Source organism: Silurus aristotelis (assembly GCF_946808225.1).
Source record: "Silurus aristotelis genome assembly, chromosome: 19".
Classification (NCBI taxonomy): Eukaryota; Metazoa; Chordata; class Actinopteri; order Siluriformes; family Siluridae; genus Silurus; species Silurus aristotelis.
Genome location: NC_139592.1, coordinates 11,939,959 through 11,967,451, shown reverse-complemented (window position 1 = coordinate 11,967,451; position 27,493 = coordinate 11,939,959). Strand labels below are relative to the sequence as shown.

The window sequence follows — 27,493 nt, the reverse complement described above, 5'->3', positions numbered from 1 at the left end:
TGCGCACCAGGTTGTAGGCGCTCCGGAGGTCAAGCTTGGAGAACACCCGTGCCTCCCTCAGGTCCTCCAGAGCTGCGGGCACAAGTGGGAGGGGGTAGGGAAGAGGTGCGATCTGCGAGTTTAGCTGACGGTAGTCGATGCAGGGACGCAGACCTTCATCCTTCTTTCCCACGAAGAAAAAGCTCGACGCAGCGGGGGAGGAAGAGTGCGTGATGAACCCCTGACGAAGCGCCTGTTGCACGTACTCCTCCATGGCTTTACGCTCAGGAACGGACAGGGGATACACACGACCCTTGGGTAGCTTTGCCCCGGGCAGTAGGTTGATGCAGCAGTCCCAAGGTCGGTGAGGGGGGAGACGGGTGGCGGCCTGCGCGCTGAACACATCTCCAAACGACCTATACTCCCTCGGGATCTCCACAGGGGTCGTGTTGGTGGCCTCCTCCACCTGAGTGGCTCCTATCACGGCTCCTGGGGTTCGCGTGGGGAGATGGGAGAGGCAGTGTGCCTTACAGCGGGGACTCCACTCCAGGATGTCACAGGGGTCCCAAGAGCATCTAGGCCGGTGTTTCTGAAGCCAGGGCCTCCCCAGGATCACACTGACCGTGGATTTCTCCAGGACCAGGAACCGGATCACCTCTCGATGGAATAGCCCCACTTGTAACGTTATATCCGGCGTGCAGTACTTCACCCATTCTTCACCCAGCGGGCGTCCCTGGATGGTTTGGACAGCTAGATCCTGGGAGCCCCGCTCTCGGTGGAGGCGTAGTCGGTCGAGGCAGGCCTGGGAGATGAAGTTCCCCGCCGAGCCGGAATCGACTAGGGCACGCACAGAGATGGAGAGAGTGGGGGTTATGAGAGACACATCGAGCTTAGATAGAGGGGAGATGTCAGTTGGTAACTCTACTGTACTCACCGCGGCACGAGCAGGGTGTGTGGGGCACTGTGAGATGGAATGCCCCTGGGCTCCGCAGTACAGACACTCGCCGGCAGCGAGACGGCGGTTCCTCTCCCTTCTAGACAGCCTTTGCGATCCCAGCTGCATCGGCTCGCCTTCCAGGGCCGCTGATGTGCCCTGTGGAGTGCTTAATGGGTGATGAGTAGGATTGTCCACCGCTAGGCGCTGAAAGAGCCCGATCGATTTTTGGATGAAGGTCTCCAACCCCACTGTATCCTCATGAATAGCCATCGCCTGCCGTATCTCTGAATTTAATCCCATCCGATACACACCCAGCAGCGCTGACTCGTTCCAGCCACTAGATGCCGCCAGGGTGCGGAAACGGAGGCTGTAATCGGTGATGCTTTCGTTCCCCTGACGTAACCTGAGCAGCTGGTCGGCTGTGGTAAGAGTCCCGGAGGCGGCGCAGAAAACTTCCAGGAAATGTTCGGTAAACCGGGCATTTGAGTGCGTCACCGGGCCGGCCGCTTCCCACAGGGATTGTGCCCAAGCCAGCGCTCTCCCGGAGAGGAGGGAGATGAAAAACGCCACTTTCGACCGCTCCGTGGGAAAACGCTGTTGTTGCATCTCGATGTAGAGATTTACCTGTAGCAGGAAGCCGCGGCATTCTGATGCCTTTCCGGAAAACGCGGCCGGAAGCGCCATGGGACTGTTGGGGGTTTGGCTGAGCCGCCGTGGATGGGAAGGCGGCTTGGAGCGCGGCGATGAGATCCTGTATCGCCGTGGGCTCGGCGACTGCCTGATCTTCCATCACGAGGTAAGCGCGGGGCAGATATTTCGTTGGTTTCCTTCTTTTCCTTCCTTTCTTTCGGTCCGTTATTCTGTCAGGCGTAAGTGAGCGAGGCGGAAGCCGAGGCACAGCAAACAGTCTTTAATGCACAAAAAATAGAAAAGCCAGAGCCAGGAACACACACACAGAGTCCAAACATGAACAATAACGGACAACGGAGTGGGGTGAGTGAGGCGCTTAAGTATGTTGCGAGGGTGATGAGGAATAGGTGTGTGGAATCAGTATGATGGCGAGGTGCTCCGAGCAGGCGGGGCGCGCACGGGAGAAGAAGCAGGGTGATCCCTGACAGCTATAAATACATAGCAAATTGCTTTAAGTTCGTGTTAATACATGTGCGCTTTGTTCATCATACTGTTCATTTACGTTGCATAAAAGTAAAAAACCTACTGCTCTAACTTTTAGTTGTATCTCATTGGATCCCAGTTTTACTAGTCTCAACCAGATGCGCGATTTCTTTACTGGATGCTTAAAAAAATTAAGCACTTATTTTTTTTATTATATATTTGCTTAAAAGATGTTACCTGTTTAATCTGAATAAAGTATTTGTATCCAGTCACATAATTAATTGACATTAATATGCAGTCCAGCATGTTGGGAGTAAATTATCTTATATATTATATGCTTTATGATTAGTGACTCAAAGCACTCTGTTATAATAGGGACATATATCGGTCTAGGAGTCACTGAGGTAGGACACATCATTTATTTGGCAGAGGGATGGTGGTGTTTGTCTTGACAAAAGGGACAACTACTTGGCTCAAGTTGATTTTCGAGATGTGTGTTGTACATCTGCTAGATGATTAGCACATTCCTTGCACATCCAATCAAGTATGTTGTCAGGTTGTGTGGGTTAACTTTGGACAGTTTTCCTGACATTAACTCCAGACTTAAAGATATGTTTTGAGTGGAAGTCAAGAGTGGTTGCTGACACGGTGACACAGGGTCTTTGCTTGTGTATAAAACATTTATAGGTATATGAGGGAAATGTGTTCTTTCACCTCATTTCTTTCACTGAACACAATTGCTGTCAGATATTAATAACTTCTTAACATGACTTTACATACCAATGATACTTTCAATATAGGAGACAAAGCAGGATGAGAAGATGCTACTCAACCCCACAAAAAACAAACTGCTGGTCCTGTCAGGTGATCCATCGCCTGGTCAGGATCTCAGAATAAGTCAAGTCAAGTTTATTTCTATATAGCTTTTCACAGCTTTTCACATTGTCTAAAAAAAGCTTCACAGAATTTAACAGTTACAGACTGTTTAGTTTAACAGAACGATGTGTATTTATTCCTGATGAGCAAGCCTTGGCGACTGTGGCAAGGAAAAACTCCCTTAGATGGTATGAGGAAGAATCCTTGAGAGGAACCAGACTCAAAAGGGGAACCCATCCTCATTTGGGTGATATCAAAAATGTGATTATAGTCTTTAAACAATACAGAACACTGGAGAGTGAGATCATAGATCTAACACCAGCTTCTCCATGCCACTTAAAGAGGTCCAGTCTAAAAACTCCACATGAAGTGGGATCCAAATGGCGCTGGTACGTCTCTAGATAGTTCGGGATGTTTGCGGGGTTGGCATCAACTTCTTTAAAGGTTCATAATCTTCATGAGGTGGGACGTGACTGGAGCTGGCGCAACATCAGGATGCCTCGGGATGGGTAGAAAAAGTATAAATAATAAGAATAACTTTTCATAACGCTCTGCTCTCCTTCAGTTACTGCACTGAACTGATACTGTATTTGACAACACAACTTTCCAGCAAGACATGTGATGTAACCTTAATGCCACATATTCCCTATGCATCGTTGCTGTTCAGGGAGTGTTTGTGTACTCTTTCTGAATAGAAAAGCTTATCCTCTGTGATAGCCTGGGACAGACTGGTCTCTTCCTGTGTGAAGGGTCTGTGGGTGACTTATAAGAAGCCTCCTGTGGTATGATTTGAGCATATGGGGATGGTCTTAAAATAAATCATATATATATATATATATATATATATATATATATATATATATATATATATATATATATATATATATATATATATATATGCCCTGCTTCTGTGGTGTGGTCATATGTAGCAGCCTCATCATGCTGACCCAGTTGAAGACTGTTTTGTTTTATTAATTCTTTTAGTGTTAGCAGATGTTTTGTGTCTTCTCAGTAAAGGAACCAAGTGCACTTATAATAACTGTTGTGAATTCTTATATTAAGCATGGTGTGTAATGCTTTGTAACAGAAGTGCACTTCATTTGGCAGCTCTATTTAAAGCAGCTAGGAAGTACACTAAGTAATGCAGCCCTGCTTTGTTGTTCTAGAAATCTTTTTTTTATACAAAGATCAAATCATAATGTGTGCATTTTTATTTATTTATTTATTTAAGCTAATTTAAAATCCACATACCAGCAAAGTACTGTATGCCAAAATCCTTGGAAGACTAAAGGGTATACTATTTTAAGAGACTATTTTGTATGAACTTGAGTAGTCTGTGCCCTCTTTTAGCATCCATGTCAGGTTTCTTGCCTTTTAAAAATAATTTACTCATTTTGTAAATAATAATAAAAGAAAAAAAAAACACCAGCTCCAGCAGCAAAAGTTTTCTTATGTGATTTAGTGACATTTCTGCCATTTTGCAGATGCCCTAATCCAGATCGTTTATCCAGTCATTTATAGATTTTTAACGCAGCTAAGAGTTAAGAGCCTTGCTATAGGGGCCAACAGTGGCAGCTTAGTCATGCTGGGATTTGAACTCACAACCGTGTGATCAGAAGTTTAAAATCCTAACCTTCTTCTTCTTCCTCTCCTTCTTCTTTTTCTTCTTCTTCTTCTTCTTCTTCTTCTTCTTCTTCTTCTTCTTGTCTGCTGCCTTCTAGTTGGGGCATATTCCAAATGCTTCTTTCATTCTGCCCTACATGGAATATAATGCCCTACCTAAAGTTCCTCTTCAATAGAGTAGAAAAACCTTTTAAGATTCAGCCCCAAAAATGTATAATTGTGTGTGTGTTTTATTAAAGATTGCAGGACTGGCACATAGGGCTGTGCTCATGAGTGTGAGCAGCCATTAAGTGAATATTGGCCCCACTATAAAGTATTTTGCAGTAGACAGTTTTATACTGTTTCTTCATGTAGGCACATTTGATACTCTATCCTCATTCAGAAATCATTCATGAATTTTAGCAGCTGCAGTTTGAGAATCATTCTGTGGGAAAGGCAAGGTGTTTATCTCTCTGCTGAAGTGTGCCTGTGGAAAATTGATGCAACAAATTTGTACATGCTGTGACTTATCAAGAGAATGAGCCTATTTAGTGGATTATTCACTACACCATCTGTGAAGAACCATCCATATTTTCCGGTTTGTCTGGTCCACCTGTTACCCCTGAGATGACTTATAGCATTACTTCAGATTATTGGTGAATGGCCTGTACACTTTGAGGGTATACTGAGGTTGTTTAATGGACAGCCATAATAGTGGTTGAAAAGCACTTTAGACTGGATGGTAGGACTTTTATAGTGTCAAATGACATCCTTCAATAATAGATCTGCTGAAGTTATATTTATGGCAGTGCCTACTGAAAATGGAGACCATGATTGTTTTAATCCAAGTAAGTACAATGCAGTAAATTGGTTATAGCACGGGTAGAACAAGCATTTCTCAATGTCTCGATTTCCAGATGCCATTTTCTCACCATGCTTCTCGAAGAGAAGATATCTGTTAAACTGGGTGACATTCTAAAGTTAAAACTAGAGCAAACAGGGCCTATCTGGTTTGGCTGACCTCGAAACATTTGCCTTTACAAAAATGCTTTAGATTAAGGTTTGTCAGCATGATATTCAGCTTTTTTAACAGTTTACACAACAGTTTTACTTATCTAGGGACAAAGTCAGAAGACTCAGCGCATGGAACATCTTTGAGACATCTTTGACACAGTGCTGCTTCCACATCCAAAGTACTTTCACAGCTATGACAGATGGAAGGCATTGTAAAAAAGGCTGATGACATGAAGCATGTCTTTAACTGGCAGAGATTTGAACCGCCTCTGCACTAATTCTGCCTCCAAGTAAAGAGACCAGGATCTGATTTGACATATTACATGTTAACAAGTAAAACTATTATAGAACAGTGGAATCCTATTCAAAACAATTCTATTCAATTTATATGTACAGTATAGTCCTATTACAATGGACATTGAACATTGTACAAAGCAGTTTTACAAAAATAAATAGATTCATCCCTATAGGTTTATACTTATAAGCTTATTACTATAAATATCATGCATACATAATGAGCTAAGCAGAGATGACTATGCTGACCATAATATATCTTGAATTTAGGCAACAACAAATTGCTCATACATTATTGACATTTTCCTGAAATTGCAAAGCACAAAGCTAAAATGTAGATCAACATAAAATAAAACTGCTCAATGACTTGATAAAGCTGATCAAGTCTGTCTGATCTAAGAACTGTTTAGACATGGTTTCGATATACTAATGAACATTCTTCATTAAAACATTCATCTGCTTAAGACTTTTGGTCTGCAATGCCTACAAAGTATTTACTTACAAATCCACATTCTACAACAGCAAGTGCTATAAACAGAGAGAGACACTCCCCCTACAAAGAAATACACGAAAAAAAAATAAATGTAGGTAAAATACTCCCTATTTCAGTAGTAACTATTGACACTTTCACTGTTAGCTGACTTCTGCTGCACAGTTCATTCTGTATGCTGGATCTCCTTTTATAAATTATGTAAATGTTAGTGAAGAATCATATATTGCTATTGCCATATCTTAACTAAATGCCTAATAATTTCTAATCATTTCTGTAATATAGGCCCTGGTTCCAATCAATGTTATTGCAAATAAAACTTCTAGGGCATATGATTTATATGTGACATGAACCATAGAGAAAATACAAAGAAAGACTTCAACCTTTAAAACCTTTCAGGAAATCTCAAAATGGATTTGAGGTGCTGTTGTATATTAATACACTGATCATGTAGTGAAATATTTTACTGTATTGCTCTTGACATGGTAGAAAAACATTGTCACTATTATGAAAGGTTTGCTAGCCTCTCTACGATGTAAAGTGCTCAGTAATCTCATGGGAAGTTTTTTACCCCCCCTTCCTTTCAGAACTGGCTGGACCCATCTAAAGAGATAAAGAAACAAATTCGAGGTAAGTTTAAAATACTCTTTGTTCTCTTAAAGACATCATATACCCGTACATCTTTACCTCATAAAAATGTCTGTGCTTTGTGTATTCATCAAGCAAAAACACACTACTAATACTACTAACAATAATCAATTTACATTTTTAGCATGGGCCTTGCACAAGGGCCCAGTAGTGGTAGCTTGCTAGTGCTGGGATTTAGAAACGCATGACCCTTAAACACTGAGCTACCACCTATTATTATTATTATTATTATTATTATTATTATTATTATTATTATTATTATTATTATTATTATTATTATTATTGTTGTTGTTGTTGTTTATAATAATAATAATAATAATAATAATAATAATAATAATAATAATAATAATAATAATAATACTTTTGGAATAAATACTTTTGGAATAAATGTTTAAAAATGTACAAAAAATTATAAAACGGAATATACATTTCTTTGTTATTACATACAATGACAATGTGTACTATTATAAAGCACAGATAGTATTGATCAAGAATTATGTGTAGAATAATTATAATTCTTTAAATGTTATAGTGAAATTTGCAAGTTTATTTCACATACATTAATTAAAAAAAAATTAAAACACTTAAAATCCCTAATTATTGAAATTTCTTACAATTTTTTTTTCTTGTCATTCAATTATTTGTCCTAGTTTGTCAGCAGCTAGCAGAAAAAGTATGTACTCATCAAGGTGGTCCAGACACTCTCATAAGTATTTATGCTGGGGATATAAAATGCTCACATATAACTACATGTTGAAAGCTACGAGTTAAAAATAAGTATATATATATATATATATATATATATATATATATATATATATATATATATATATATATATATATATATATATTAAAGAGTGTTATGAAAAAGTTACATTCCTGCTGTAGATGATATTTTTAGGTTTGAAGACCTTGCCTTAACCTATGGTTTTTGCCTGTCCGTTGCAGTAGGCTCATGGCAGTTTTCATTTGCTGTCAAATTCTATCCTCCTGACCCCTCGCAGCTGATAGAAGACATTACTCGGTAAGTGCACTACGTTTGCTCTTAAACTCTTAACCACATCCAACGTTTTGTGCTTTTACAAACAAGAAGAACTTCTAGACATGACCATGTAACCTACACTATTTTTAAGGGTGTAACACTACTATGTCTTAATCTGCTCGACCCCCAAAGCATTTGTTCATGGAGAGAAATCTGATAGTTGCCAAATTGCAATGGCACATGCATTATTCTGTCTATCACCACAACTGCTAAATAACGGTTGAAAAGAGGTGTTAAAAAAACCCAAAGGCTGCAGAATTCTGGCATTTTAGGTCATAATTCAAGTTTTATTTCTGCTACAGAGGAAATGTATTTATTTTTGGAAGAATTCATAAATGTGTTTACTTTAAGATTTGGAGACTTTGTAGTGCATTATTGTTCACAATTTCAATTAAAGAACAACTCTTGGTTTTACACAGGCACAATTTGTTTAGCATTGTTTACAATTCAGAAAGTCTTTTTAGTCATATTTTGTTTTCTCAAAAATATCCTGGGAATCAGGTTAAACCAAAAACCAAAAATCTTGAACCCTATAGAATGAATCAAGGCAAATCCTGACTGGAGTGTAAACTCCCCTATTGTTTACCACATCCCCACATTCCTGACATGTTGTGTCTTACTTAGATTTTCAAATATTATTTGTGCTATTAGCGCATCAGTAACCCAGTAGATATGAGGCAAAAGCCTGGGCCCTGGTTGTTTGCTGAATGTTTTGGTGCCTTTTTATCTGTTTAGGTATTACCTGTGTCTTCAGTTAAGAGAGGACATGCTGTCCGGGCGCTTGCCATGTTCATTTGTCACACACGCTTTGCTAGGCTCATATGCTGTGCAGGCTGAAATGGGAGATTTTGACCCAGATGAACATGGACTGGACTACATCAGTGACTTCCGCTTTGCTCCCAACCAGACACGTGAACTAGAAGAGAGGGTTATGGAACTCCATCGCACCTACAGGCAAGGGAATACATCCCACACATTCACCCCAGCATGTCCTTTTAGAATAGATCAAACATATAACCTTTTAGATATGTCAGTAGATATCTGCATTTTCAGTTTTGAATGGATTGGTGAATAAAGCTGTGTGTGTGTGTGTGTGTGTGTGTGTGTGTGTGTGTGTGTGTGTGTGTGTGTGTGTGTGTGTGTGTGTGTGTGTGTAAAGCTGAGTCTTTGTCTATGCGTGTGTGTCATCAGGGCTCACCCAGTGTTCCTTGTATAGATTCCACATTCACTGTGACTCAGCAGCTACTGAAGATGAATAAATGAATGAATGAAGTTTCAGGCAATATAAACAATGTTATAAAATATAATTATAAAAATAAGATAAAAAAAATTGTGCACATAGAATCCATTTACCTTTTTTAGTATTATTAAAATAATAGTTTTTAATTAATTGATTTAAATTTTAAACTAACAACCCAATATTCTAATAGCACAATGTATGCGGTGGAAAGAAATGAAAGTAAATCCATATTTATATGGATAATTATATTAATTAATTATCACCAAATATTTTTATTCTAAATGTAGCATTAATTTACAAACCAAAAATTTATTTGAGCCTAAGATGTATAGGTCAGTACTGTTGAGGGGCAACTTATGTCAGACGTCTTTCAGTGTATCGGATTTTACTTATTTATACAATTTTTGTTAATTGACATGTTCCTGTAGAATGACTGGGATTACCACGATTAGAATCACTATGCTGATAATTGTGATTACATTTTCATGTAACTGATGGTAATGATAATTGTCATGTTCTGCTGCAGGGGCATGAGTCCTGCGGAAGCTGAGATGAATTTTCTTGAGAATGCTAAAAAACTCTCAATGTATGGAGTTGATCTTCATCATGCCAAGGTGCACATCTACAGCTACTTTTAATATATAAATTGTTTATATACACTATATGGGCAAAAGTATTGGCACATCTGACTTTTCCATTTGTATTATATTGTAATAAACTTTCTCTTCACTTGAACTAGGAGACCCAAACCAAATATAAGTTAAACAATAACTAGATTAATTGGGTGACCAAAAATGTACAAAAGTTAGGCTGCTTTCATCAATGATTTAGTAAATTATTTGTGCATTGCCACATCACAGCCAGGTTCACTGCTGCAAAATAATGACCAAAACCCACTCAATTATCTACCCTTCATCTCTGGATGCTGATTTGTGGAATGATGGCTGTGCCATGCACTTATAAGTGTAGAAATGCATCACTGATGACTTAATAGTACAATGGCTGATCATTTGCAGCAATAAAATCGTTGCCTCTGTGAATGTAGCGTTTCTCTTGCTACTTTTATAGAGTGCCATTTTTTTTGTCTAAATTACATGACAAGTCTTGCTATCCAGTCATTAATTTTAACATGCAGTCGGGGCAATAAATGAGTGATTGAAACTTGACAGTGCAATTTGTATATAAAATAACTCAGGCAAGTTATGTCATCTGAAGACATTTCATCAAGATTCACCTTACTAAGTGTCCTTTATGATTAATTTACACAGACTCAGGAACGCTCATAAATAACCTTTTATTAACATTGTCCTAAATAACTATAACTATAACTATAACTATAACTATATATATATTAACTATAACTATATATATATATATATATATATATATATATATATATATATATATATATATATATTAACTATAACTATAACTATAACTATATATATATATATATATATATATATATATATATATATATATATATATATATATATATATATATATATATATATATATATACCGCATCATCTGAAAATGTCCTCATGAACAATTTATGCAGTTATCTAAATTTGCTTAAATCAATTGGTAATGATTTTAATTGTTATTGAAAATCATTACCAACATTTTTGTCTACTCTCTCTCTCTCTCTCTCTCTCTCTCTCTTTCTCTATCTATCTATCTATCTATCTATCTATCTATCTATCTATCTATCTATCTATCTATCTATCTATCTATCTATCTATCTATCTATCTATCTATCTATCTATCTATCATGTATGCTATTTTACAGGACTCTGAGGGCATTGACATAATGCTAGGTGTGTGTTCAAGTGGACTGTTAATCTACAGAGACCGTTTGCGCATTAATCGATTTGCCTGGCCCAAGATTCTTAAAATCTCCTATAAGAGAAGCAACTTTTACATCAAAATCCGCCCTGGAGAGGTAGAGAAAAAGGTCTTTTGATTTTTCTTTTAATGTTTTTTTTTTTAAAGACATTCATTTTATAAATGCATGTTGTATAGACTTTATTATTTGGCAATGTTGTAAATGTGCTAGGGTTGAAGTTGAAGTCAACCAGTATTGTGATTGAATTGTGGGCATTTCATTTTCTACACTTAGACGCCCAGAAAAATGTATGACCTTAATAAACTGTCTGCTAAGGTTGCTGTGGCCATCTAAATCATAGTCAGGCTCAATTCAGGCTTCTGTTTCTATAATAATTCATATTAAACAATTGTCTTTTATCTTGTGATCCAAGATTTACAGTAACCAGCCTCCACATTCACCTCACTAATTACTCATGTAGCCTCACCTTTAATAAAGAAAACATCTTTATTTTTATTTCTCAATTCCATAGCTTAGGCAGCAAGCATATAAATCATAAAGTATGTTTGATGTTTGAATGGTTTTTAAATAAGGAACGAGGATTTTTCTTCATCTGTGTGGTCTCCCATATCAGTTGACATCAGGTAGTATAAGGACTAAATTAGTGTGAGAAATTACAAACCTCTTCCCTTACTTTCCAACTGGTTCAAAGATTATATACTATTTTCATATGATTTCTGATCTATTTGAAATATATAGAAAGAAATCCTTAATTTGATGATACAGTGATATAGAAACTGGTAGAACTCTATACTGTCTTAAGCAGTACTTCAGCAATGCCATGAGCAAATGCAGCTGCTTCATTCTTTACACTTCCTCTATTGGAACCTGAATATTTCAGAGTCTTCGTGTTTCTTGTTGTTGAGATACATACTGAATTTTTATATAATATTAAAGGATAGTTCTTTATAGTCATATGTAAAAGTGCTTGCTGTAGTGTACAGGAATGATTTACGAAGTATTTAGGCAGATTATGATCTGTGTATTATTTTGTGCAAGGCATAAATGTGTGCATGTTGTAGTCTTACTTCCACCAATTCCACAAACTCATTTATAGTAACACACTGCCCCTTCTCCCCTCACCCCCTCCCACACATACACACACTCCCCTGCAACAGTATGAACAGTTTGAGAGCACCATTGGCTTTAAACTGCCCAACCATCGAGCTTCCAAACGCTTGTGGAAGGTCTGCATTGAACACCACACCTTTTTCAGGTAGGCTTTTCCTGCTTCACCTCTGCTACACAAACATTTTACTGTGGGCTGTTTGGCATCTCACTCTAGTAAGACTACATTTCAGAGAGTTGTTGTGTATTTTCACTATTTAATGGTTTATTTGAATCCTTTTACTGTATAAGCCTGTGTAAAAAAATGTAGCTTGAACTGCCCTGTTATTCTCATAGGTTGGTCTCTCCTGAACCCCCACCCAAAGGTTTTTTGGTGATTGGATCAAAGTTCCGCTATAGTGGGCGGACCCAGGCCCAGACTCGTCAGGCAAGTGCATTGATTGACAGGCCGGCCCCTCAGTTTGAGCGATCGGCTAGCCGGAGGTACTTACTCTCACGCAGTCTAGAAGGAGGTATGTCTTATTGATCTCTATAATTTTTCATTTTCATTTGGAACATTTGGAAACATTGATACATACCAACTTTTAAAATTTCACATTTTTACATGTTAGTGCATCTCTGAGCAACCATTAATCATTACAAGATACCTAAAGAGATACCAGGAATTAGATATATAACAGTTAAATGTACGTTTAGTTCTTTTTTATCATACAATTTAATTGCTTTTAATTCTATGTTAGAGAAGAGAAATTCACCAGATTCTTCAGCAGATTGATCATTTTTATATATTTTTTTGAGCATTTAATTCGAGAAAGAAGACAAAATTAGAGTGCAATAAGCACTTTGCTCATATTTGCACATATTTGATATATATTTAATATATTTTATATATAATTGCACTTGTTATAATATACATATTTTTTTGCTGTAAATAATTTGTATATATATATATATATATATATATATATATATATATATATATATATATATATATATATATATATATATATATAAAATATCCAAATATATATAAAATATTATTAGCAATAATATTTGATGAATATTTGGGTTGTTTGTTGCTGTCAGCATCTGCTCTGGGCGATACGATGGACAGACTCTCTCAGCACACATCTAGTGATCCTGCACACAGCCTCTCCCGAGACGATCTTGACCGTGATTACATGGAGCCCAGTCTGGAGCAGGATCTGGACGAGCTGCAGAAGCAAATTTTAGATAAGAGAGATACTACTCCATCAAAGACCATGGTACAGTAGTTTGATTGATAATCGGCAGACCTTTATCTCATTCAAGTTAATAAAATTTGATTGTCAGAGGAATGTAATGCATAAGATAAGTAATACATGCAAAATTGACTGACAACTGAAAAAAAATCTATTTCTAAAGCATATATGCTATATTGCTAATTAATTTTATGGCTTTGCAGTACCAGTAGTTTAAAACCTTTGCTGTGTGCATTTTAGGTAGATGTGAATATTCTATTTAAACCTAAAAGACATACATTTGCATTTAACGCCAGGTGTTCAATCCACATTATATTAACAGCAGACTATGACTCATCTCTGGCCTTGCATTATCTTCTGATTAAAATGTAATCCATCTCCTCTTACGCCTTTGCCTCTGTCCCATTCGGTTTCTTCCTTAGCCCCCTCTATTCACCTTACTCTTTGCCTTTTTCTTGCTCGTTCCTCTTTCTCCCGCTGCTCTAAATATGTATCTATATTCAGCTACTTTTTCATTTTCTCTATTTCTGAGTATAGCTTCCCTGTGTCTTTTGCTTGTATTACAGTAGAATTTTCTCTCTTTTTTCCCCCTGACTTCCCCTCTCTTTATTGTCCTTCCTCCTTGTTTTCTACTAATAGCTTTTTCCTCTTTTCTTTTGCTGGCAGGGGGAGGAGCCAGGCTCTCCTCTAGACTCTAAGGCTGAGGTATTTTATGGTGTCTACCATTTGTCTGTCTAAGTAATTTTTTGTTAACATAGATAATGCAGAAAAAGAAGTCCATTCCGAAGAGCAGTATGATTTTTAGCAAAAGGTTCATACATGTCTTTTCATGCCTCTCAGAGCAGTCTATATGTGTGTAGTGGAATCAGTGTTTATAATGTGTCTTGTGTTTTGTAATGTTTGCAACATTATAATTGGTTCACCCTTAAAATATACAGGATGTCTTAATATTTGATCCAACTTAATATAACAAGGCTCGTACAACTGCATCAGTTTGATGCTTTCCTATTGTCTTGGTGTGAGCCAAGTGCTTTAATTAATATATATATATATATATATATATATATATATATATATATATATATATATATATATATATATATATATATATATATATATATATATAGTGCTAAATTACATAATGCCTTTTCGACTTAGAAAACACAAAGTGTATAATACATGTTGCTTACTTTAATTCCATTTAACATATTTAAGGGTGACATGTCAGCTCCTGTTCTTGCTTTTAGGGGTGTCACTTTAAAAACACTAGACTGCGTCTCAAAAGAGAGTCCTAGTCATTTGTGTCATTGGTCTGAGAACATAGCTTTTGACATTTGTAATCAATCATGTTTTAAAAAAGTACATTTGCCTTAAAGTATCTAGGAACAATGACACAACCCTGTACACTCTCTTTAGTTCCATGGCTGAATTTAGTGTATTTATATAAGATTTGTTCTCTGTTTGGCTGCTTGCCTTCCCTGTAAATTCACCCATGCTCTGCCTACTTGTCTTCACTCCTAAAACTGTTTCCCCTTCACCTCTACCTTGCTGTGCCTCGCCTTGCCTCTCCTTGCACCATATCTCACCCACTCATCCCTTTGCCCAGTCGGACCAGGACTTGGCCCCTCGCCCTAAACAGGAGGTACTACTTCTGGCACATTCATTGCCTGAGTTATTGTCTGTCTAAAAGGATTTTTTTTTTAAAGACAGCTTTTGTGTCAATGCAGGTTCTGGGCATATTTAGAAATCCATTAACTCCCAAAGCATGTGACATATGTTCATATGTTGTGTTTACTATTAATGTTGTTTATTTGAAGACCTGACTGTGTGTATAAAATAGATAGATTTAATGATAGATTTAATACAGATAGATTTAATACAGAGGCTGCTTTGTAATAACAACCAAAAAATGTGTACAATATAAGATATTATTTATTTGCAGTGCATATACTGTATGTTTTAGCATATTATTTACATATTATTTACACACTTATCTTTCATTCTTGATTGGTTTTGTCAGTGGTGGCTCAGTGGTTAAACATTGGACTACTGATCAGAAGGTGGGGAGGTCAAATCCAAGCACTACTAGGCTGCCATGACTGGGCTCTTGGGCCAAAATATATGGATAAGGACAACTGCCAAATGTCATTAATATAAATGTTTGCTTTGTAGCAGTTCCTGGATAAACCTGAAGATGTATTGCAAAAACACCAGGCAAGTATCAACGAACTGAAGAGAGCACTGAGGGAGCCCAACAGCAAGCTAGTCCACAGAGAGAAACGCCTGTCTGTGACTTCTTCTGGCAGCACTCCAGAGAAAAAAACTGTGAGTTTAAGAAGCATGTGCAGATGATACAGCAAAAAACCATGACTGCTTAAAATTGTAATCAAAACTTTCTAGAGTGTTAATCGAACACAACATGAATTCTGTCTTATGGTTTATACTGTTTAGAGGGTCAAATATGTTTGAAACACAAATGGTGTTTTCAGCACATTCCATTAAATAATGACATAAATGAATTTTTGGCCTTTCATAGTATCACATACATGCATCAGATTTACTTTACATCACATCTTATTTGTAGTGATAGAGAGTGTATAAGTGACCTGCAAAAGCCATTGAATTTGTTCACTCTATATTGATATATAGGCCTCTGAGGAGCACATATTTTTTGAGATGCAAGACGGTTGTCAAACAGACCTGACCCTCAGTTCAAAAAAGGAAAAGAACAAGAACCCTGCTAGAACTGATCCACCACTCACTCAACATGAAGGAGATGAAGTGATTAGTGGCAAAATCTATATGACCCATGGTGGCTCAATGGGCAGCCATTACAGGAAATCAAATAAGAACTCAATTCCATCCCCAGAGAAACCTCAAAGATCCAAGATGTATGCTTTAAAGAATGAACACATGTATGAAACACACTCTTCTGGCGAAAACATAAATGACAATGGACTTGCACATGAGAAATATTTGCAGAACAATATTCACTCAAATGGCTATGATAAATATCCAACAGAGACTCATTGGACTGAAAGGAGACATGTTGGAACAACTCATGCAGAAGATTGTGGAAACCTTGAATTTTGGAACAATGAGGGGAGAAACCAGGGTGAGGTTTCTCCCAATCCAGTAATAGACAAATATATGAGAGATCAGTATACTGGAGCCAGACGGGACAGACAATCTGTGGAAAGTACAGATGACAAAAACAAATCCATTAGTAAAACCAAAACAACTGAAAACAAGCTAGTTCCAAGGAGTGATTCAGTTAAGAGTGATGCTGCTGAACCAGAGCCGAAACGAGTTGTTCCCTTGAAACCTGAGAGGTCCAAAAAACTAAAAGGAAAACATGGAGTCAAGGATCAATGTGGAAAGGACACAATTTATTCTAATTTATTTGATGAGACAAAAGAAACCCGGTCAGATGAATCATCTGGAATTGAAAAAATACCAGCTTTTTTCTCACAGGCAGCTGTGTCGCCAGTCACTGACAGTACCGCAACAGCGCCGAAGACAGACAACACAACTAATGGCTATGTGAAAGAAATCCGAAAGTGCATCTATCCCCCACAAGCATACAGGAAACATTATCAGGATACAGAAGACAATACTGATCAGAGATTTATTGCAGATGATGACCAGATGTGCTTTGAAGATACTTCCCCACCGTCTGATTTCCCATCAAACCATTTATTTTCTGGCTTTGAGCAAATGACTCCTTTCTTTTCTCACGTAAAGTCCCAGAAGTCAAGAGAGCTGCAACAAAAACAGTCTTCTCCTACAGACTACAGCCACAGCCTTCTCAAGAGCTCCAGCTTAGAATCAGCTCAAAAGAAACCATCGGTAACAACTGCTTGGCATCTGCTTGTCTCTTTTACTGGAACTATAGGCATCGCATGAGTCTGCACATTCTTATGTTATAGTTTTAACCGTTTCAACTGCATACATTTGTACAGCATAATCACCTGTATCTGAGGAGAGATGGGTGAAATGCCCATTTCTAACGTTAACCATTGGCTGATAAAAAAAATGCAATACACCGACTGATTGGATAAGGATCCACTTCTTTCCCTTCTCTCCACAGCTCAACATCTGCTTGCACATATAAGACAGCCCATAGGTTCCTCCATGTAATTTTCATTGCTTAAGCTTTACACTTGCTTTCCTTTAATCAACCACTATACATTTGGCCTTTCCTACCAACAGCTTTTCTCTCTGACCATTTTTGAAGGAGAATAGTTGTTGATAGGAATTAATTGCAGCATACATTATGCTAGAACGGCATTTTTGAAAAAGAAGGGTCTTTCGTAATTTGGGACTTCCAAAAATGTCTAATCGTGTTTTAGCATAGTAGATTTAGTAGAGAGTAATTTGCGCAGTTTTGCGCTAGGTTTTGCACCTTGGACTGAATCATATACTGTTACAAAAGGAAAAGACTTATGATTTTATTTTGTGATAGTGGATCCCTATTTATTGAGAGCATAGGGTGCTGATGTATTAACCTTTTTTCATTGTAAATTAAAAAATACATCCATCTGGAAGTTTTAGTTTTTAATTCCCTTTCTGTTTTGCTTTACTGATAATGCAGAATAGTCTATTTCCAAAGATCTTGTATAAGCAGATTTTTTCAACCTTGGGTAAATCTTAGAATCTAATTACATATAATTAGTTAAAATAAGCTATTACAACAGATTTTATTGAATAGTGGAATATCAATGAAGTGCTTAGTTTCCAACGTATTATGATGAATGTTATAAAATTATCCAGTTAAATTTTTTTAATTCAGGTCAATTTTTTTAAACTTGACCAAATAATTGTGCATAGCTGGGACATGCTTATACACATTAATTGATTCAGGTCCATTATGCCGTCTAGCCCTTTTGACTGAAACCTCATTGCTCTAACTTGGACTCCTTTTCCTATTATTTAATCTCACCAGGAAACCCTTCCCACCCCAGCAATTCATGCGGAACCTCAGGAGGAAATCCAGGTGCCTCATTTTTCCACTCATCTTACCTATTTGCAGCATCATGCTATTCCATACGTTTAAGCTCAGTGTCAAGCTATTTGGGCCCATTTTTTGTTGTCATTAATAGCATGCATTCACATCCATGGCTCCCAAAAGTCCCTTCATAATCACAAAATGTAATTTGTCCTATTATCTTTGATGAAACTATGGGGCAAGTAACTTTTGTTTTACTGCATGTAATCATGTTCCTTCATAATAACGGCTACTAAGCTTTACAGAATGAGCAATGAGCTAAGACCTTTCAGTCTATTGATACCTCTGACAATGCTAAATCTAACGATTTCTGCAAAAAAATAAAATTCTGTTAATGGAGTAAGGAATAATGCATGCATACATCTGTCTCAGTTCTCTCTTTTAGAGACATATATATAAGTATAGAATCTACTTTTTCTTTCTACTTCTACGTTCTAGTTCTACTTCTCCTCTGTTTTATAGAGAGAGCCATGGGAGCGGCGTCTGGGATCTGTTTCTGAGGATGACCCTGATCCAGACAATCTGTATCTCAAGGAGACTCACCTAGGCATTGAACGCAAATGCTCCAGCATCACGGTTAGCTCCACTTCCAGTTTAGAGGCCGAGGTGGACTTCACTGTCCTCATGGACCTTCAAACAGGGATGGAGGAGTTCTCCAGAGGAATGACGGAGTTAGGAGAGAGGGACCTCTCACCTGAACTTTGTGTTTCAGACCGGCCAGCACATCCAGCTTTCATGCTAGGGTCCGAACCCATCATCATTCCCCAGGAGAAACCGGCAGAACTATTAAGATCGGTGGAAGAAACGAAACCCATCATAGAACAGAGGCCTGTGGAGCATCGTAAACCTGAGGTAGGTAGTCCTTTTTCTTTACTAGCATAGGAGCTACATCACAGCCTGTTAGACAGATGCCGTAATGTCTTCGATCACTTCATTTTAATTTCTTTTGCATCCTACAGGGCATCAAACCAAAGCATGAATTTACTTGGGAATTTCAGTTCATGATTGATTCTCATTCTGTTCCATATGATGCTGTCTTCCATAATCGAATATCAGTCTGTCCAGGTCTGGTATCTTTAATTTTGAAATTCAGTTGTGTTTATCATGGCTTCTTCTTCTTTTCTTTTGAACCATGCCTCATTTTTATGCTGCGAAGTAAACTTTGGCTGACATTCACCTTCTACCTTGGTCCTAGCGAGGACTTGACGTTTTGTTACTGTCTCTTGTTTTCGCTTTCAAGCCTTTTGTGCCAAAAAAAGCTCCACGGTCAGTGAAGGCTGCCCAGGCTTTAAAAAAGGAATCTGCAGAGTTTGTTCATATGCAGTCAATAAGACAAGACGGTTCAGAAACAGCATCTTTACCTCTCCATAGCCGAGAGAGCAGTGACATCATTGCCTCTCAAGCTCTAAGAAAAACAGAAGTCAAGATTGAGACACAGCCGAATGGGTCAGAGGTTACCACAACCATTATGGAGATAGCAGACCAGGTACAATTACTTTATATGATGTAATGCAAACAGGGTTTTTAAAAGTGTTAACTCTTATATAACACTATGACACTGTAACACTAGTTTAAACATTGTAACAAGATAACACCAGGAGGTTTGGCTATTAAGTACAGAATATAAAATGTCGTTTCTTGTAAACAGTACTGTGAAGAAAATAAAAGTAAACCTAAAAAGTGTTGCCAATGTTATCAGCTAATACAAGGTGCTAACATTGGCAACACTTTTTAGGTTTACTTTTATTTTCTTGGTCTATAGAGTAATGTACTTTTAATTGTAGGATTATATTATATAATATTGTTCCCTAATTGGCATATAATACTGATATTTGTAAGATTTTCAAGGATGGAATATTTAGGTGTTTTGCTGTTATAGGATCATGGTATGAGCGGTCTTCCTGAAGCCCAATTCTCAGTGGCAGAGAGGGTCTCTCCTGTAAGTATATAATTATGATTATTATAATTATTATAATTATATTTGTGCTTGGAATGAATGACCGAGGACTTTTACATAACCGTGATGTAAAATTAAAAATGCAAGAACATGGTATTAAGGTCTTTTGTTGTGGCAAATATTTTTTTTTTTTAATATTTTTGTCAATTTGTCATCTGGGTAAAAGTGGTTTGGTTAAAAAACTTTGGTTAAAAACAATATAGTAGGATATGCATTCAGATTTTTTTTTAACTAAATACAAAGATATGCTTTAATGATTTATGTTAACTCAATTTCTCATACATTTTCTTTTACTGATTCGATGACTACTAAGAAAAAATATACAGTTTCTATTTATCAGTGTTTAAAATTATATTCTTTTTTTTTTATCATGTTCTGTGTGTAAAAACATTGAATTTTGGCACAACACAGTAATTTATTCTTATACTTTTTCATGTATATTAACAATTCTCATTGCTATACTGGATTTAATTAGATTTAATCACCTTCTGTTCTGCCTATTCAGAAAAACCTGTACATTAATTTCTCACCTCAACAATAGCAGCTGTGCTTAAAAAATAAATATCTAATGTCTAAAAAAACAACAACCTGTAAATCTGTGACAAAATATTTAAAAATAGAGTTATGTTTTACTAAGTATGATCATTTCAAACGTTGGCTTTTCTTTTCTTTTCTTTTCTTTTCTTTTCTTTTCTTTTCTTTTCTTTTCTTTTCTTTTCTTTTCTTTTCTTTTCTTTTCTTTTCTTTTCTTTTCTTTTCTTTTCTTTTCTTTTCTTTTGCAGGTGAGTTTTGGATCTTTGGCCAGAGAGGGATCTGGATCTCCAATATTTGTAACAGAGAATGTGACATCAGCCACAACGCATGTCACCAAAGTAACAGCACTACAGCTAAAAAGAAAAAAGCCCCACATATCTTACATCACATATGATACTAAAATAGATTTTTTTCAATAATGAGTGAGTATTCTGATTTAACAATGTTTGTTTATAGACGGTAAAAGGAGGATACTCCGAGACAAGGATTGAGAAGAGGATTATCATTACTGGAGATGATGATGTTGATCAAGATCAAGTAAGTTCAGCAAACGGCTGTAACAGAAAGATGCTTACAACAAGATAAGTGTTGTTTAATCTCTGTATTCTGTTGAAATTAGAGTTTCTTTTTTTGCAGGCACTTGCCATGGCAATAAAAGAAGCCAAGCAGCAGCATCCTGACATGTTGGTAACCAAGGCCATAGTTGTCAGGGAAACAGAATCTTCCACACAAGATACACATGAGCAGTTCAAGGTATTTGTCATAATCCGTCCCTAAGAACCCAAATAATCCTCTCCTCTGTGAAAATCAATTCTTAGGGTTTTACATCAAATTATTTCTAATTCTGTTTTTTCACATGTGGGGCTCCTTTCATGCCGACACAAGCACCATTTTTTGGTAAAACGCTGGAATACTGTTAATTTGTTTAGCTGTATTATACTTTCATTTGCAATCATATGCTATTTTCGAGGTCAGAACTGAAATTCTGGCCTTCTGAGTAGAAGGTAGCAATGCAGTAACATCTGTGACATCCAAAATCCGCCAGCACAGTGGGACTTTCCAAATTGTGCAACTTTTCCTAAAGTAAAAACATGCTTTTAAAACTTGCCCTGTTGTTCACCTTATTTTAACATTTGAATTATGGATAATTACCTACATACTGAATAAATTGTGTTGTCTGGCTTATTTTCTGATCAGAAAACTAGAGCTTTAGGCATATTGGTGATTATAAGCGCTTGACGTAAATACTAAATAAATTAATAAACATCAACAAATAACAGGTTGGACAAAACCCAGATATTATATATTCTGCAATCTATTCATTTTGTGTATTTCATTCTATACCTTTTAACAGTACTCTTAATAATTATAGACCAAACAAATACCACAGCTCTTTCAGATTTTAACTGTCACATCCTCTGCAGTGTTGCTCCACCCACATGAGCAAAGACTTGTTTTGAACACAAAAATAGCACCTAAGAACAAAAGGTAAAAAAAAAAAAAAAAAAAGGTTTATGTCCAGCACAAGATGCAAATCACCATAATTATACAAGCAAACTGAGCTTGACAGGTCTCACAGAAGCATATAAAGTTGTAATGAATTTAATATATAGCTTACGCTTAGACAGGTCATTTCTGTTCACATATTATTTCTGTGCCATATTAGGTTAGAAGATACATTATTTAGCAACACAAACTCAGGATTTTAGAGATTCTAAGATCACATGCAAGCTGGCAATTGTGTTAAGGCTTTAATCATTGCATTTGATGTTGTTGTAAGTTGATAATAATATATTATTATTTTTTCCTTTTTAGTCCTGATCTCTAAGGCTGTCAGAACTGTTCACAGGAGAAGTACTGTATTTTAAACCACCCACTGACAGTGGATCATGGACGCCCACTATCCAGCACCCATCAATCCTAACCCACAGGATCCAGCACATCCATGATAGCATACAGATATACATCCTTCTTGTCACAATTCAAATCTCACATCTGTGGACCCATCTGTCTGTTCTTGACATTTAATATGGTCATCCTGAATAAGAAAACCTTTCTCAGTTTGGTTCTCAAATACAACAGGCACCAAAAGTGGCATTGTGCATGCCATGCTGGACTACTTAACTATTTGAAACTAACAATTTCTCTTGGTGTAAGGAAATCTATTGGATAAGCAATGTGACTATAGTCAAATGTAAGTCAACAAATCTGAAAGATGCCTACCATCGGACCAACTAGAGAGGATCAGTGCACTCATCATATAGGCACATATGGCGTTGACTGGGCATGGACAGATTTCTGGACACAAGGACAACAACACGTGCCAGTTATTAAATTAAAACGCTTCTGAGAAGCCATGGATCTCTGCCAAGAGAAAAAAAAAAAAAAACAGCTTTGAAACATGATACAAATACTCAACATAAAACGAAGATAACCATTGTTACACTCTATAAGCACTCTATAAGAATCTCTATAGGGTCTTTTTCATGGATAGTGTTATGTTGTACGTAATTTCTATTTGGCTCTATTTGGAAACCCCCTTAATTAATCTTCTCTGATTCAAGTTACAAAAATGTACATTTTACAAATATGGTGCTAATGACTAAGGTAAAAAAATTCAAAATTTTCTATCAGGAAATTCCCACCACTTCTCTCTAATCAGGCTTTACACAATCTGGTAATAATGTAATATGAACATCTTTATACAGATGGTTTTGCACAAGAACTGAAGAACCAATGATATTTTGTTTTCTATAGATATTTAAAACAAAGAAAAAGATGTCAAGGCCTAGATAGAACCCAATGCTAGCAAAGCAGAATGTGTGTTGAACAATTGTGTCATATGCATGAGAAACTGCCCAATTACTAGTTCCACTACTTTTAAGAAGAAGAAAAAAACTAAAGAAAATACAGATATTTAGCTTTTTTCAATTTAACTTAACTCTCACTCTTTTTCTTTTTGTACTTAAAAAAAAAGAAAAGAAAAAACGTCCATGCTAATTGACCATGTCCAACAAAGAAATATCTTCACATTTTACAGTGTTTCAGTATAATGATTGGTTACTCTGTGGTGGATGTCATGAGCGTTCTTTTCACTTTTTTTCAGTGGACGTTTTGTGCAGTGATTCTCCTTAAATTCTTCCCTCTGTAACACTAGTGCTGGAAACAGCCAAAAGAATGGATGCAGATTTGTCTGTTGTAGTGTTTTATAGGTGAACGGGCCTTAAATGGTACCTGCATTACTGTGCTTTAAAAATGATACTTGGGGATACTGTGTAAGGACAACGGATATCATGCTCTGATTTTCATTAGAAAGCTGAAAGTGATTTGTAGAGGATTGTGTTATGGACCTTTAACAAAGAACTGTACCATGTGAATGTTTTATCTAGGCACACCTTTCTCAACTTGAAGATGTCATGGGTAGAATTAGAGCATTCAAACATTTAGGCAGTACATTTACAGACTTAAGTGGAGTGGTTTTCCAGATAAGGTGAAAATGTTAATGTCATAATCCTAGAAGAAGAAAAGAGGGATTTCCTGCTATTCAACTTCCTAGATTTAGATCTTTATATTTAGATCTAATTAAATAAAGCTTTTTTTTAATTATGTTAAAATTTTAATTAGAAAACAGTAGCCAAAATAAACCATTATTTTTTTTTTAACCAAGATAGTTCTGATTTCTTGAATTCTCTGAATTGCTGAGCATTGTCTTTAATTTCATTAAAAAATAAATAAATAAATAAATAAATAAATAAATAAATAAATAAATAAAATAGCATTAGGCATTGCAGCCTACACTGAATTATAGTTTTAACATTCGGCAATTTGGATGTTTATTGCCATTTAACCCCCACCCAGACCACTTCCAACCCCCCCTAAACAAAAACAGTAAAAAAAAGTCATGGCTGGAAAACCACCCCCCGATTTTCTTCATAAGAGTACAAAAGTGCCATGGAAAGCTGCTAACTTCATTCCAAGTCATTCATCAGCTTTGTAACCCGGACTTTCATCTCAAAACAAGTCCTCTAACATAAGCTTATGAATGATTTAGCAGTGTGCTAACTCTATCTATAAGATATCCTGCTTGTTAGTTTTATAGTAGTTTTCTCTTCCATTTCCTGTACTGAGGATGGGTTAATGAGAACAAAGTGAGTTGATTTGGTAAAGAGCCGGTGGCATCTATTGTGCAGATGCCGCTTCCGATGCCAGTTCAGGGTTCATAACCTCATTCTACCTTTTCTAATAATTATTAATCATGTGCCATAGAGGTAATCTGTTAACAGACAGAGGCTGAGCACCTCATTGATAAATACAGCTCTGCATCTCTGCATATGATCTGCTCTTTTTGCATTTACAATTGTACTCTGTAATTCCTACTGCTTGGTTTCCTGTGTTTGCTGTACAGTGGTCTACATGAAATAAATTGGCCAATTAATGCCATGTGGTGTCATAAATCAGTGTTCCTTTACCATCCAGCAGCAGTGTCTGGTTTTCTTTAAAAAAATATAAAAAATAAAACTAAGATCGTAGACAGATCACCATGAACCAAAAGGGGAGTCATATAAGCACTATGCTTCACAAGAGTGTTCAGATCAACTGCAATCAGCGTGCAGAAACTTTCTTTAACAATAGCACTGTAAATTGTAAGGCAAAATTTTTTTTATTTCATATATATATATATATATATATATATATATAGTCACGTATTTTGAACAAAATTTCAAAACGTGAATGAAAATGTTTAATTTATCTCAAGCATGTTACCCTGTTTAATAAAAAAAATTACTGCTTTTTTAAATACTATTGTAAGGAGTCAGATAATGCTGGGCAACTGTATGGACAGTGCATAATGTGCCCACTTAATGCAAGGTGCTAATACCTAGTAAAAACAATTAAATATTAATAAAAACAGATGCAGAGTTTTGTTGGTTTCAGCCTTTGTTGGATGAGAAAATGTATGCTACATCAGACAATCAATATTAAAAATTACACACTTTGTAGACATTACACCAACATCTAGAACACCATTACAAGATTCACAAAGATTGAATTTCGAGGATGTAAAAAAAAACTACAGTGATCAAAAGCTGGAGTAATTTTGTGTAACAAAACAAAAAAAACATCTATATGACTTTTGTGCATGTACAGTGATGATTATCATGTAGATCAAAATTACACTCATTTCAACTATTTACCAGTTTATGTACTGTACATCTGAAACTCAGAAGAAATCATTAGTTATAGTGTCAGGAATGTAAGTGCTTATCATGTGAAATTCCCAGTTTAAAGATTAAAATAAACAATTCAATTATTACTTTTAAAAAATATAAATTCAAATATTTACATTTTTATATGTTTTACAGTTCAACATACATTTGGGTCACCTTGACATGTAAATCTCAAATCCAGATAATCAAATGAAAGCTGATGTGCAATATTGTTAATTTGCAGGACTGGAAGTGAAGAGTTTTATTTGGCACTACTTTACCATGTCTCATTACTAAACCAATCTCTTACAGTTCTTATAAAATCATTGGTCCCATTTATGAGCCTAGTGAAAAGCGTGCAGCATATTTTAGAATATTTTTTCATTGACCACACAGACCTTGGAGGAACTGTGTGAGAGGAACCTCTGCTTGGAATAGTGTGTAGAACAAGAGCCCGGAAAATCAGTGCTCCATGGTAATGCTTCACCTCAGCTGAGAGAGCTTCCTGATCATTTCCAAAAGTCATATTCCTGCTTTTCGAGGTCTTCAATTTTTTTTGTCAGAGAACAAAACATGAGGCAAGTTCCAAAAATATATATATTAACTGCTATATAATTTCTTTACTATTCGTTCCTCATGGAGATTTTATCAAGTGTATTGCTAAGATTGTGTTTAACTCTGAATCTGAACAAAGTGATAAATTAGGATAAACTTTTGTCCATAAATGTAAAAAAAAAAAAAGAACAAAGTTTGGGTTTATTTTAATCCAAATATATCTGAGACTTTTAAATAGTTGTAACAAGCCAAAACTGGTAACACTACCAATTTAACAACACAGTATCCGGTGACCAGTAAACCATCTTTCTGTTTTAGAGATTTTACCAGATATCCTTTACTATTCACAGGAATTCAACTTCTACAACTATTTTTTTTTTACACAGAAATGGATGCTTTTAAATATAAAATAAAGAAGTACAAATATTCAAAAGATTGCTTTATATACTTTTTTTAAACAAAGAAAAACATGATAAAGGTATGTGAAATCTTTTTTCCTTTTAATTTAATAATTTTTTATTATTTTTTTGCATTGTTTTGCTGAGATCCATTGTCAGGCCTCCAGAACCTTTGTAGGTTCCCTTCCAAGTCTAGTTCCTCTTAAGGTTTCTTCCTCAAACAATCTTATTTAGTTTTTTTATTTCACTGTCGCACTCAATAGAGATGAACTTATAAGGAAGAAATAATATGCCATTTATAAATGACAATGTCCATTGTTAAAAGTCATATACAAATAAAATTGAACTGGCATTTACCCTTTTAATAATGTTATGGTGGAAAAATGGTAAATGTATCTTAAA

The 27,493-nt window shown here is 36.2% G+C and overlaps 1 protein-coding gene across 21 annotated transcripts in view; it reads left to right on the top strand.

Annotated features, from left to right (window-relative positions):
- LOC310741820 (band 4.1-like protein 1) overlaps positions 1 to 25,371 on the top strand; it is a 54,482-nt gene extending 29,111 nt beyond the window's left edge. Inside the window, exons 5-24 of one of the 21 annotated variants that reach the window (XR_014538067.1) lie at positions 6,893 to 6,935; positions 7,902 to 7,977; positions 8,731 to 8,949; positions 9,762 to 9,849; positions 11,028 to 11,192; positions 12,242 to 12,339; positions 12,528 to 12,703; positions 13,278 to 13,456; positions 14,099 to 14,137; positions 15,039 to 15,074; positions 15,605 to 15,757; positions 18,378 to 18,428; positions 18,903 to 19,292; positions 19,400 to 19,505; positions 19,681 to 19,926; positions 20,320 to 20,379; positions 21,180 to 21,269; positions 21,388 to 21,468; positions 21,568 to 21,684; positions 22,747 to 25,371. Coding sequence is in view for 17 of the 21 variants with exons in the window: in XM_083570136.1 (XP_083426262.1) it covers positions 6,893 to 6,935; positions 7,902 to 7,977; positions 8,731 to 8,949; positions 9,762 to 9,849; positions 11,028 to 11,192; positions 12,242 to 12,339; positions 12,528 to 12,703; positions 13,278 to 13,456; positions 14,099 to 14,137; positions 15,039 to 15,074; positions 15,605 to 15,757; positions 16,082 to 17,338 (2,529 nt within the window). In the remaining 4 variants the exon portion in view is untranslated. The other 20 variants (XR_014538066.1, XM_083570137.1, XM_083570151.1 and 17 more) reach the window with 20 other exon arrangements.
- Positions 25,372 to 27,493: the final 2,122 nt, after the last annotated feature.